Here is a 14,838-nt window from a genome sequence, read left to right as displayed (position 1 = left end):
TCATTTGGCTTTCCCATCTAAAATCTTAAATCCTTATCAATATAACAAAGAAGACACTCAATGAAAATTAATAAATTAATACAAATGTATACGCAGCTAGAATAGTCTTAGTTTGGGATTGAAAATTAGTTAGATTGTCACATCCCTAAAATTAATTATTTTCTCTCTTTTTAAAATTACATCAAAACTTTAAATTAATATAACTCTCTTGATTTAAATTTATTTTTTTATAAAAATTATACTCTCTCCGTCCCTGAAAAGTATGAACTATTTCATATTTTTTTCAATTGATTAAAAAGTGGTCATAATATATACTCCCTCCGTCCACAAAAAACAGAGCAATTTTTGTATGATACGGGTTTTAATGTAGAATTGATAAAGTAAGAGAGAAGGAGAAAAAGTAAGAAAGATGTAGTGTTAGTGGAATGGTGTGTAGGATTATTATTTGTTGAAAACTTTCCGTACTCAATTTTTTTTTGGACGCAGATAGTATCTTATTTTCATTTGGTTAAGAAGTGGTCATATTAGAAGACATTTCAAATTTTTATCCAACTATAACTACTCAATTATTGCCATTCATTTTGTTTGTATTAATTTCACAATATAAAGAGAATAGATTGACTTCCACAAATTTGTATTGACTCTAAATTGATCAGAATGACTGACAAACATTAATGCATTATTGGACCAGAAAGAGCTAGTTGATGCAAAAAAATGTTTTAATAGTGACATACTATGACAGTTATAAATTTCTCAACCAAGTAAAATATTACTCAATCAATCCGTCCGCTAAAAGATGTCACACTTTCCTTTTTAGTTTATCTTACTAAATATGTCAAATTTCTATTTTAGGAAAAAGATCTCTGTCGCATTAATATAAATATCACTCCTCCCATCTCTGAAAAGTATGAATATTAGATCTGACACGAGTTTTAATGCATGATTGGTAAAGTAAAAGATAACTTGAAAAAAAAGTACTTTAAGTATTGTTAGTGGTAAATAGGTCCCATCTCATTAGAGAAAAGAGTTTCCGAAATTAGTTACTTTATACTCTTCATGGACGGACTAAAAAGAAAATAGTTCATACTTTTCAGGGACAAAGAGAGTATATTTTATCTTTCCACTTAACACACAGAACAAAACATTCTAAAATCTCGTGTCATCTACTACAACAAAAAAACCATTTAAGGACATTTTTTTAATACATTTAAAGACACTAATTTGTATTTCTAAATATACCAGTAACAATTCATTAAGCGTCCATAGTGTTGGTGTGACAACTAAAACTAGATGACGCAAATAAAAGTGTCATGAAAAAGCAAGAGATTACGATAATTTATCATTAATTTAAGGACACATTCTTTTGCGTCCTAAATCATTATTATTTTTTAAAATTTTCCAAGACAAGTCTCGATTATTTGTCCTTAAAAGATAATCCATCTATTCCATGTTAATTGAGTCATTTTTTCCATTTTGGAAAGTTCTAAGATACTTGAGTCATTTATATTTATTGCAAAAAGTAACCCTCATTTAGTTTTATTCTTTCTTCATTTCTCTTAATTTATTCTTCTTACTTTATTCAGCATCCACTTAACACATTATTCTTAATTTCTATCCCGGAAAAAAGAATCCTATTAACAAGGAAGATAGAGAGTGAGTTTTTTAGTGATCCCACAAATGTTATATTTTTTATAAGGAGTGAGTACACTTTACTAAGAAGTGAACCTGGCATACCATGATATCTCTCTCCTCCAGATCAATTTAAAATATAAATGAAAAATGAATGAAGTTCTTTCTCTTTACTTGATTTGTAATCGACCATGGTACCTAGGAAATGAGACCACTTTGTGTATCCAATGAGATTGTGTCATTTAGCTCAATTTCCTTGGTTCTTAAATATTTTTTTTAATATCCATTTATCAATAAATATTATATCAAGAAAATAAATTATGCCAAAATTCAAAAAAATTTATCCTTCCAAAATAGAGGCGAAATTTCTTATAAAATCCTATAAATTTTATCATAATATCATAACGTCGTTGATCTTAAATTATATTTTCTTAATATTTATGGTAAAACTATGAAAAAAAAAACAATAAATAAGTGAGAGAATATATAAATAATGGGAAACAATACAATATAATTATAGAAAATGGAGAATATATATATACATAAATGAAAAATAACAAAGACAAAGAATAGAAGAATATTGAAATACATGAAAAACAACATCATCAAGTGGTGATTGGAGGTTCAAAACCGTGACCTCATGGAACATCCATCTGCACTACTACTTATCAAGAGCTGGCTGTTGATAGGCTTGAATGTGGTGAGGCTTCCGTAACCGCATCAAGTCTATAAAATAGAAATAGATCTGGTTATTTTATACACAATAAATCAATATATGAAACAACAGACGTAATTATAGTTTTATATTTAGAACTTTGCATTTTACTTCAGTTTGCATTTCTATATAGGAATGATGTATAGGAGTATATTTTAAGTAGAGTGGGGGATTTATTTTAATCATACAAATCAAATGCATCGTTAAACTGATATATTTTGTTGTATAGATATTCAAGAGTGGACAAGATATACTATATAGAATAACCAAATCCCATTATTGCTAATACTTACTGGAAAAGCTTATCGTGGACGACGCCTTTCTGTACCTGCTAGGCATGAATTTTGTGCAGAGCAGTTGCTGCTTCAATCATGTTGATTCTTTCATCTGCTGAAATGGCTAAACATTTCATCGCCAATTCCAATGTTGATAGAACGCATTCCTCCTTGGCAGAGTAATGTTGATCTTCACTTGATAACAGTGTAGTTTGCACCATTTCAATTGCTGCAGTTTGTTCTATTGCTTCACTTGCCCATACTTTTAAGCTCATTTCTTCACCAAACAAATCATCCGTCGGCTTCTTTCCCGTAAACATCTCTAGCAACATTATCCCAAAACTATATACATCCTCATTTCTTGATACTTTTCCTTCCATTTCAATTGCTGTACTTTGTTCTAGTGCTTCACTTACCCTTACTTTTTCATCACCAAACATATCATCTGTCAGCTTCTTTCCCATAAACATCTCTAGCAACATTATCCCAAAACTATATACATCCTCCTTTATTGATACTTTTCCTTCCATTCCGAACTCTCATTGTGTCACACCATTCAATATTTTGTTAGGATAAGGTAACACATTTATATATGATGAAATTTAAGTTGGAAAGCTTAACCTTATGTTTACCTGGTGAAGTGTAACCGATAGTTGCATTTGTTTGTGTTCGGAACACTATTTCACCTCCATCGAAAAGCTTGGAAATGCCAAAATCAGCAAGATGAGCAGTCATATCTTGATCAAGCAACACATTACTTGGCTTTACATCACAATGAACAACTCGGAATGTATGGCCATTGTTGGATATTTAGAGTGGACTCTTATTTGGGCTGTGTTATTTGTTAAGCCCGGATGTTATTATTTGGGCTGAGCCCAATAACTTACCCTCTCTCACCAGATGCTGCCACGTGCCCTCCCTCTTGGATCTTGCTTGACAGCCGTTGGATACAGGGTTGTTGGTGTTAAGTGAGAGATGGCCTTGCGCCGTTTCATTCACTGTTCTCTCATCTCTCTCTCTCTACTTTGTGACTCAGAGCATCTCTCTCTTCTCTCTTCTTCTTCTCCGATGAACTTCCGGCCATCTCTTGGTGATCTTCCATGGTTTGTTGAGTGGTATATCTGTTGTGAGTGCTGGTGTGAGGCAATCTCTTCGATTGCTTGTTACTGGAGTGGAACTAGGGTTTTGTGAGAATTCGAAGGCCGTGTGTGGAGATTTGTTCGGTGGAACTTGATCTGGTGCGAGGGGTTTATCTGGTGGAGGTATTGGTGGTCTGAGGGTTGACTCTATCCAGTCCATTGGTGTTCCCTTGGGTCTTGTTCTGGAAGAATAGATCTGTGTTGTTGTGGCGGGTTCTGAGCCAAGATACTTTGATCTTTTGTTCTTGTTCTCTGTTATCGGTTGGTTTCTTGTGTTTAGATCAGAGAGGATCTTTCCTAGTGTTACTAACTTGTGTATTGAGTGTGCAGGTTGAAGCGATTACTAGTGAGGCTAAGTTGATAGCTTCAAGACCTTGTAATAGTTAGAACTAGATTCTTCGTAATCTTAGTTTGTATTACTTGTGTAATATCAGCCGCGTGGGTGAGAGTTTGACTGAGCTCTCTTGTACAAGAACAAAGAGGTCTCGGTAATTAGTGAATCTAGACTAATCTGATCCCTACAGCCATGGTGAAGATATTCCAAGGCTGCTGCAATATCTATTGCTATCTTCAATCTCTGTATAAGATCCTATGAAACCCTTAACCCTTAACCCTACAAGATCCAGGTGATACATGCAGGAGTGCAGCCACTTATCCAAGCTTCCATTTGGCATGTAAGTGTGAATAAAAGCTTTAAACTCCATATTAGAACAACATCCAGTAACTCAAACCAAGTTTCTATGTCGAATGTTGCTCAATATAGTAGTTTCAACATCAAAGCTCTTTTATGTAGGTCGTTACCTGCCCAAAAACTCGCTACAATACCAGTATAGAATAATATATATGTTTTCTATGAATATGCCAACCCTGTGTTGTAATGATTAATAGTCATATAATTATAGTGTTCGACTGCTTTTCATGTTGTTTCTAATGAATATACACAAATTAAAGCTTTTTGATTACAAGAATATCTATAAATATGATATTTTCAAGAGCAAAAATGATAATGGGACAAGATATAACAAGAATAAAAGGAAAGAGAAGGGGAGGAGGAAGTCCATATATAGCGTTTACATTAGAATACAATTGCTAATATAGATTTAATTTCACGTTTTAATTTTTTTTTTATGAATTTCTTGAATGATGTTCTATTTACTCTGTGATGGGAATTTTTTGAGATTAGGAAATGATGATATGCAAATTAAATATTTTCAGTCAGAACAAAACTTTGAAGGAGCTGGTTAATGTTCAACTCATATAAAATTAGTGTATAGTATAGTTTATGATGAATCCATAAATTGCTATTTATCAATCCCATTAAAAGTTTTTTTTTTCTAAACTGTTGTTATATGTTGCATTCCTCCACATATTTGTTGGAAATATCACTTTGGTAAGGATAGCTAAATTCAAGGAACCGCAACTATGGATTGGATTTTAAAAGAGGGGAATAGAAAGAAGGAGAATCTAATGTTCAAACACCCTAAAAATAACGGATAATAAAAATTATATCACACCTTTAATTAATCACTTTAGAGTCCATTAAGTCAGAAGATTTATTTTCATCTAATGAATTAATAATCTAATTTGGAGATTTAAACACAATGAAATAATTAATTAGGCAATTAACAACATTATTAAATTAAAAAAGTTTGTTACATTGGGATAAACATACCTAGCCCTAAGCCATGAAATTTGAAGAGTCCAACACTTAAATAAAAGAAAACAGCCCATAAGAATTAAATAGGCAGCCCACTTTTTTTATGGCGCCAAAGCCCTCGCTTGGCAAGGAGGTGATGGTACAAGGAACGTTGTTCTTCTTGACCGGAGACATTAAGATTTGTGAGGATGGAGTTGATTCATGTTGTTTTATTATGTCAATCATAGCTTGTTTTACAGTTTCCAGACTATTGATAATTTTTGGTAATATTGTTCTCGAAGAAATTGTATGTTCTAAGAAATTGTATGTTCATTTCAGTTTGTTTGTAAGTTGAGTTAACTTATAGTATTTCAGTTTGTTTTCCCTCCATTTAATTTGAATTTCACTATTAGATTTATTTATAATTATTAGTTTTACGATTTTTGAAATTAGAAAATGGTAGTGATATTCCAAAAACCTAGTTGGTCATAAGTATTACTTTTGAATTTTTGTTTGACTTCTATGTTGACACTGATGAATCTAGCACTATAATATAAGCACTATAATATAAAATTCACATCCACAATCCCACAATTACTATATAACAAGCTCACAAATTCCAAGTTCACAACTTATACATATATGCCACTTGAACTCATGCTACAAGCACTCTATAACCCATTATTGGGAATACCAACAGAAAATGCATATCGTGGACGACGTCTTTCTGTTACCATTGTCGCATAGATCCTCTGGAGAGTGTTCGCTGCTTCAATCATGTTGATTCTCTCATGAGGTGTAGTGGCTGAACATTTCATTGCCAACTCAAAAATTGAAAACACGCATTGCTCCTTTGCACAGAAATCCCGATCTTCGCTAGATAGCAAAGCGGATGCAATAGGAGCTGATTTTTCTTGTAATGATTCACTTACCCACTCTTTCAACCTCATTTCCCCATCAAACATATCATCTGTTGGCTTCTTCCCTGTAAACATCTCGAGCAACATTATCCCGAAACTGTACACATCTCCATGTGTGGACACTTTCCCTTCTATTCCCAACTCTAACCGTGCAACATGCATGATTAGTATTTGATTAAACATTGATATTTTTATAAAGAAAAAAATATAGCGATATAATTGAGGATTAAAAGTTTAGCATTATGCATCACCTGGTGCTGCATAGCCGATAGTCGCTAATGTTTGTGTTTGGACGACAACTTCTCCGTTGTCAAAAAGCTTCCCAATGCCAAAATCACCCAGATGAGCGACCATGTCTTGATCGAGCAAAACATTGTTTGGCTTTACATCACGATGGACAACTGGGAATGTATGGCCATGGTGAAGATATTCCAAGGCGGCCGCAACGTCTATTGCTATCTTCAGTCTCTGGATAAGATCTAGAGAATGAATGTTGGAATATAACCATTTATCCAAGCTCCCATTCGGCATATATGTGAGAACCAGAGCTTTAAACTCTGGGCTGCTGCAACATCCAATAACTCGAACAATGTTTCTGTGCCGAATGCTCCCAAGTATTTCAGTTTCAGTATCAAAGCTCCTTTCAGCTCCTTGTAATTGCAAGTTGAAAACTTTTACTGCAACTTTCAACCCATCAGAAAGTGTTGCTTCAAGTACTGAACCAAAACTTCCTCTTCCAAGAAGGTTGCTGTCACTAAAACCACTTGTTCCCCGCTCTAGTTCTACGTATGAAGCTCTTTTATATTCCGTCACCGGTAAAATAGCAGTGGGAAGCAGTGGTGATTTCTTCGGTTTACATATCTTTATAAATACGAGGATGACAATCACCATAGTCACAGCTAAAATCACGGAAGGCAGTATAAATTTCATCAAGTTTCTTGATCTATGATGATTATCTGTGCATGGTGGAACTTTAAATCTTATTGGACCACAAAGGGCAAGGTTGTTGGTAAAAGATTGATCACTCAAGTTGCCAAAACAACCCCTGTCTGGAATTTCCCCAACCAATTTGTTGTTGGAAACATTGAAATACTCAAGAAAACGAAGGTCTTCTAATGACTTGGGTATAGATCCAGAAAGGTTATTGTAAGACAAATCCAATGTTATCAAACTTCTAACATTTCCCAAGGATTGGGGAATAGATCCCTCCAACAAATTTTTTGATAAGGAGAGATATTCTAATGATTGACAACCACCAATTGAGCTGGGGATATCACCCGAAAATTGATTAAAAGATAAGTCTAGAGCGTCAATTGACTTTATATTTCCAAGATGAGATGACAATTGACCGCTCAAATAATTTGAGGACAAGCTCAAATCCAAGAGGTGTATAAGATTCCAGAAGTTGGAAGGAATGGTGGAATTCAACTGGTTGTAGCCTAAGTAGATCACTCTCAAGGATTTGACATCACCCAAACATTCAGGTATTGAACCCACAAACATATTTTTATCAAGGTACAAGTCCCCCAAATTATTCATTTGGCAAATGTGGTTAGGAATAGACCCTCCCAACTTATTACTAGAGAGATACATTCTTTGGAGCTTCTTCAAATTCCCAATTGATGGTGGAATGGGTCCACGCAATTGATTTCCTTCCAGTACTATCGACAACAAACTACTTAAATTTCCAATTTGAGAAGGAATGACACCTACGATGCTATTGTTTGCTGCCCAAAAATCTTGAAGAGAAGAGGATAAATTACCAATTGAAGCGGCTAGGATACCATTCAGTGAATTTCCTGATATATCCAAGTACTTCAAATCTCGACAATTAGTTAAAGAAGAGAGAAATGTCTCTTGAGCTCCACTCAAATGATTATCCTGGAGAAATATACCTTGTAGATGCTTCAAATTACCAAAGTCTGGTATAAAGCCAGTGAAGAAGTTATTGGCCAAGTTCAACGTGGTAAGTTTAGATGCATTGTTGATAGAGCTTGGAATTGGACCATCGAGTCTGTTGAAAGACAAAAAAAGCCATTCGAGATTGGGAAGTGAGATCCCCATATTTGGAGGAAGAGTACCTGAAAACAAATCATAAATATTACTTATCTTCATTAGTTGAATTTAATGTGGTAAGAAACAAATCATAAATTAAACTGCACAGGAAACTATGAAAGCTTAGTTGATAATTACCAGATAAGCTGTTCAAGCCCAGTTCCAGGCCTATCAAAGAAGACATGTTGAAAATGGAAGATGGGATATTTCCAGTGAGAGAGGCATTTGTAATTTCCAATACCTCTAGTTGTGCAAGCTTCCCCATTTCTGCAAGGATTCCTCCTGGAATTGTGTTATTTAACGCATTAGCCAAATTCTACCATTGACCATCTCAAGAAATATGGATATTTCCAGACAAACTATTGTTAGAAAGGTCCATGAATTTCAATGAAGATCTGTTGAACACTGAAATATGCAATTTCTCACATGAAAGCTGTAAAGTATAATATGGAGTATTTGAATATCCAAAGTAAATACTTCTATAAAATCATCCTCCATCTGTTCACGATTAACGGTCTCTTTTTACTTTTTACTACTTTTAGTAATGGATCCCACGTTCACTAACTAATTTCAATGCAAGTGTCTCACCGTAGTAACAAAGTAGAAAGAGTTGCATGTCTCATATGCAAGTCGAAATGGTTTTTATAGCAACGGTATATAATATAGAAATATCACACACACACACACACACACACATATATATATAGGGGCATGTTAAGATGCCATCATCCCTTAAAATAATACCATACCACCATTTGCTGCTCTTTATCCAACAATATTTCTTGTCCAGCAATATCCGACACACTATACAACAATCTATAGATTGCTGTGTATTGTTTGTAATATTGCTGTGTAGCGTTTATAATACTGCTGTATAAGCGGTGTCACGGTGTCATTTTAAGAGGGGTTGTCATTTTAACACAAACCTATATATATATTTAAATGCATACTTATTTTGATCTCCCTATATATATATATATATATATATATATATATGTTTGTGTTAAAATGACAACACCTCTTAAAGTAACACCATGCCACCATTCCTAACCAATCATTTGTACAAATGGACGAATAATCAGCTGCCATGTGGCAATCATAAAAAATGGTCAAGGGTAAATTTTCACGGGCTGCAATATCTAATACGCTAGACTGCAATTTTTCTCGGCTGCAATATCCAATCCATTGGACTGCAATCTATAGATTGCAGTCTAGTGTATTGGATATTGCACTCTAGCGTTTATAATATTGCAGTCTAGCGTGGTGTCACTGTGTCACTTTAAGAGGTGTTGTCATTTTAACGCACCCCTATAGGTTTGTGTTAAAATGACAACCCCTCTTAAAGTGACACCGTGACACCACTTATACAGCAATATTATAAACGTTACACAACAATATTACAAACACTACACAACAATCTATAGATTGTTGTATAGTGTGTCGGATATTGCTGGACAAGAAAATTGCTGGATAAAGACCAGCAAATTGCTGGCCGTCTTTTTTGGGGGTTCTTTTTTTTTTTTGCCACGTGGCAGCTTATTATTCGTCCACGTGTACAAATGATTGGCTAGAAATGGTGGTATGGTGTTATTTTAAGGGGTGGTGGCACCCTAACATGCCCCTATATATATATATATATATATATATATATATAAAGAGAGGCATATGCATAATACCTTTGAAATCGTTCATGCCCAGGTACAGCTCTTTAAGCATACTCAAACTTCCAATTTCATTTGGGATTTTTCCGTTGAAATGATTGTAAGATAATGACAACAGCTGAAGGTGTCTGCATTTCCATATATTTGGTGGAATTTCTCCAGAAAGTTGGTTGATCGATATATGCAGTTCTTCAATATTTGGAAGACTGTCGCACATATCACTTGGGATATTTCCAGACAAACTGTTGTTATAGAGGTACATGTATTTCAACGAAGACACGTTGAACAGTGAAGATGGAATATTTCCGGACAGAGAGGAGGATTGGATGCTCAACACCTCTAATTGTGAAAGATTCCCTATTTCTTCAGGGATCATTCCTGCATTTTAACACAACAGTATGGATATGAGCTCAGCATGTGTTTGATAGAACAATCTGATTCAACATGTGTGTAAAAAAGAACAAAATATTTTGATAAATGATAAAGAACCTTTTACATGCAAAACTCAAATAGTATATGTTCTCGCTCATTCAAGTAACGTGGGACGGAGAAAGTATGATATAGAAATCACATATATGTAGCTAATTAAAAAAAGATGCAAATGCATAATACCTCTGAGATCGTTTAAACCCAGGTACAAATATGTATGCATGCTCAAACTTCCAATTTCACTTGGGATTTTTCAATTAAAATGATTGATGGATAATTCAAGCAGCACAAGCTCTCTACATTTCCATATGTTTGGTGGAATTTCTCCAGAAAGTTGGTTGGCCGAAATATCAAGTGCTTCGATATTTGGGAGATTATTTCACATATCACTCGGTAGCCAACCTGATAGACTATTATTTCTAATTCTAATAACTCTAAGGGAAGACACATTGAAAATAACATGTGGTATGGACCCACTCAACTGGTTATAGGCTAAGTTTAATATTTGTAACATCTGGAGCTTGGAATTGTTAAACAAAGGAATTGTACTAAGAATATGTTGGTGTACAAATAGAGTTTTTCTAGTTGTGGTAAATTGCCCAACCATGTTGGTATTTCTCCAGTGAATGAATTCATTCCCATATTCATCACCTTCAAACGACGCAGTTTAGAGAGCACAAAGGGTAAGATCCTAGTGAAACTATTCGAACTGATGTCCAAACATCTGAGAAACGTAAGGTTTCCGAGATGTGGAGCAACAGTTCCAGCAAGGTCGTAGCCAGAGAGATTGAGGGCAGTGACACGGTGGTGTTTGAGGCCGCATGGCACACCAATCCAGTAACAAACTGATGTATTTTGAGACCAATTGGTGCTAAAAGATAGCATAAGGGTCGGAAGTGATGGAGTTTTTGAAGGAAATAAGTGCATGCTTATCAGTGGTGATAGAATTAAAGGAAAGGGTAAAATTATTTAACAGATGCTTTTTATTTTATCAAAGTATATAATCTTAAGTTCGGACACTTGTTTTCATTTGGGTTGAATTGGTCAAATGTGGACATAATAAATATGAAAGACATTTTCAATTTTTATACACTATAACTACAATTTTATGTCCATTGATTTTGTGTGTGTATTATTTTCACAAAATAAAGATAAATAGATTGACTTCCACAAATTTGAATTGCTCTAAATTGCTCTTATTATGACAATAACAAACAATAATGCATATTGATCTCGAGAAAGCTAGGTTGTTGGAACCATTAAATTCTCAAGAAAGGGTTGGTCCTATATAGACAACTATATGGTCATAAAAAGACTTCTCAAAAACTGGTTTAGTAGCGGGGTAAAAAAATATTTTTAAACACAACTATATGGCCATAAAAAGTCTTCTCAACACAGCATAGTTTCGACCTCCGAATTTTTAGAAAAATAATTTATTGAAAAATCAAAGAAATCTTAGTTTCTTAAAAATAAAATTTATTAATATTATCAAACTGACTACTAAATAATAAAACCCGCATTCTCTAAGTAATATAAATACCCTAGGACTTTAAAAAGAAAAAAAAATAAAATTACAAAAGTAAAATAAAATTTGCACAAACTATAAATTGGCAATTTTGCGGTCTGATGGCCTAATTTCATTTTCTATTAATGTTTTCGCTTCGTATGTTGGAAATGCTTCTAAATCTTACTCGTGAAAACTATAAATATCCCTCGAAAATTTGTCTTTTAGTAATTGGATGCTTTTAATTTTAATATAAAATTGATAAAGTAAGATAATTATAAAAAAAACTACTCCCTCTGTCCCCAAAAATGCACTTTGGGTTCGGTACGGGTTTTATTGCAAAATTAGTAAAATAAGAGAGAGGTAGAGAGAAAAAGTAATTAAAGTATTGTTCGTAGAGAATGAGTCGCACCTCTTTAGAGAGAAAAGAATTTCCGAAACTGGAAAGCGCATATTATTTTGGGATGGACTAAAAAGAAAATAGTGTATATTCTTGTGAGACAGAGGGAGTAATATCTTACTTTATTACAGAGATAAACTTACTATATGAACTGATTGTGATTGATGTACTTACCCTATGAATTTAAAACGAAAAAAATAAAATTACAAAAGTAAAATAAAATTTGCACAAACAACAATTTTTCCATCCGGTGGCCTAATTTCATTTTCTATTGACGTTTTCACTCCTTATGTTGGAAATGCATCTAAATCTCAATCGTAGAAACTATAAATACCCCTTGAAAAATTGTCTTGGTCACTGGACGTTTTTAGTTATAATGTAAAATTGATAAAGTAAGATAATTATAAAAGATATAGTTAAAATATTATTATAATAAAAGTAAAGTAACTTTATTTTTTAGAGAGATAAACTTACCATATGAACTGATTGTGATTATTTTTTAGGATGAAGGTGGTATGATAAATAGACAATAATAACTTTCAAATCATTCATCCTTTTGAAATTATGGAATTGTAATATAAAAATCAAAGGTAGAGGTAGTTAAATGAGATGCGTTTACCTCTAAAATTGTTAAAGCCCAGGTACAACTTTATAAGCATACTCAAACTTCCAATTTCACTTGGGATTTTTCCATTGAAATGATTAACAGATAATTCCAGGTGCTGAAGGTGTATGCATTTCCATATGTTTGGTGGAATTTCTCCAGAAAGTTGGTTGGACCAAAGATGAAGTACTTGAATATTTGGAAGACCGCCGCATATATCACTCGGTAGCCAACCTGACAGGCTATTATTTCTCATTCCAATTACTGTTAGGGAAGTCACGTTGAACATACCATGTGGTATGGATCCACTCAGCTGGTTATAGTTCAAGTTTAATATTTGTAGCTTAGAATTATTAGACAAAGATGCAGGAATTGTACCTAAGAAAGTGTTGTTGTACATATAGAGTTTCTCTAGTTGAGGTAAACCGCCCAACCATGTTGGTGTTTCTCCGGTGATTGAATTTGCTCCTACATTCATCACTTTCAAACGACGAAGTTTAGATAGCTCAAATGGTAAGATTCCCATGAAATTGTTGGAACTGATGTCCAAATATCTGAGAAACGTAAGGTTTCCGAGATGTGGAGCAACAGTTCCAGCAAGGTCGTAGCCGGAGAGATTGAGAGACGTGACACGGATGTGCTTGAGGCCGCACGACACACCAATCCAATTACAAACTGAAGTATTTTGAGACCAATTGGTTCCCAAGATAGCATAAGGGTCGGAAGTGATGGAGTTTTTGAAGGAAATAAGTGCATGCTTATCAGTGGTGATAGAATTCAAGGAAAGGGCAAAACTATTTAACACCAAGATTGAAAGAAGAAATGAAAAAGTAAAATTCTCCATTAATATGCTGTTTGGCCTTACTTGATAGACTGCTTTCTCTATAACAGATGCTTTTTATTGTATCAAGAGTATGTAATCTAAGTTCGGATACTATTAATAGTAGTACTTGTTTTCATTTGGTTTGAATTGGTCAAATGTGGACATAATAAATATGAAAGACATTTTCAATTTTTATACACTATAACTACTCTTTTATGTCCAATTGATTTTGTGTGTATAATATTATTTTCACAAAATAAGATAAATAGATTGACTTCCACAAATTTGAATTGGCTCTAAATTGCTCTAAATATGACAATGACTAAAAATAATGCATATTGATCCCGAGAAAGCTAGGTTGTTGGAACCATTAAATTCTCAAGAAAGGTATATGACACTTATATTTTTTGGTAGTAGAAGAGTATGTTCTTTTTCCTTACTTGTTTGTGATAAATTTACATGCAAATGATTAAGGAAATTATAAAATATGAATTAAAAAGGATGTAATTTTCTTATCCAAACTATTCCATGATAAATTTATAACCAAAGCAAATTTATAACCGTGGTTACATCTTTCAAACTTTGAGGTCGGAACATATTTTCTCTCATATATAACTTGACACCTACAATTTTTCAAATAGAAATATAAAATCACAACTTTTCAACTTTTTCCAATTGTTTCAAAATGATCAAAATAAAAAAAAATAACATTAACAAAATCAAATATTATTTGATGATAAAACAAAATTGTTCTAAACAAAACGACAATGTTCAAAAACCTATAATAGGATTGGTTTTGCAGTACCACTATAGGTATTTTTCTACTACATTTTAAGTTTTACAGGATACATGTGCACGCGTCAGTCTGTAAAGCATACTAACAAAATATGGAGAAAATCTGCATATAACGTCTGTCAACTAAACTTGTCACATTTCTATTTTTTTCCTTTAAAATTAAGCAAACAAATCTATCAAATAGAAGTATTCAAGTATTGCTATTATATGTGGTGTCTATGAATTTCTAAGAATTTGAAGATAAATGGATTGA

At 33.5% G+C, this 14,838-nt stretch overlaps 1 protein-coding gene across 1 annotated transcript; it reads right to left on the bottom strand.

Annotated features, from left to right (window-relative positions):
* Positions 1-5,967: 5,967 nt before the first annotated feature.
* Positions 5,968-13,826, bottom strand: LOC125206625 (uncharacterized). Its single transcript, XM_089060709.1, has 5 exons — positions 12,983-13,826; positions 10,046-10,408; positions 8,508-8,651; positions 6,566-8,395; positions 5,968-6,457 (listed from the first exon to the last, which is right to left on the bottom strand). Exons 1-5 carry the CDS (start codon positions 13,809-13,811, stop codon positions 6,066-6,068), a joined length of 3,558 nt encoding a protein of 1,185 aa, XP_088916835.1. The 5' UTR covers positions 13,812-13,826; the 3' UTR covers positions 5,968-6,065.
* Between the last annotated feature and the right edge of the window lie 1,012 nt (positions 13,827-14,838).

This window comes from Salvia hispanica, chromosome 6 (assembly GCF_029641045.1).
Source record: "Salvia hispanica isolate PSC_SH4W2 chromosome 6, Shi_PSC_v1, whole genome shotgun sequence".
NCBI lineage: Eukaryota > Viridiplantae > Streptophyta > Magnoliopsida > Lamiales > Lamiaceae > Salvia > Salvia hispanica.
Note: the sequence above shows the minus strand (reverse complement) of the source record. Positions and strands in the feature narration are given on the sequence as shown.

Excerpts from the sequence above, each read along its gene's own strand:
- LOC125206625 (XM_089060709.1), bottom strand. The coding sequence starts at position 13,811 with ATGGAGAATTTTACTTTTTCATTTCTTCTTTCAATCTTGGTGTTAAAT. Across the intron at positions 8,652-10,045 it reads GGGCATGAACGATTTCAAAG|GAGGAATCCTTGCAGAAATG; the intron begins GTATTATGCATA and ends ACACAATTCCAG. Across the intron at positions 8,396-8,507 it reads GGGCTTGAACAGCTTATCTG|GTACTCTTCCTCCAAATATG; the intron begins GTAATTATCAAC and ends ATTTGTTTTCAG.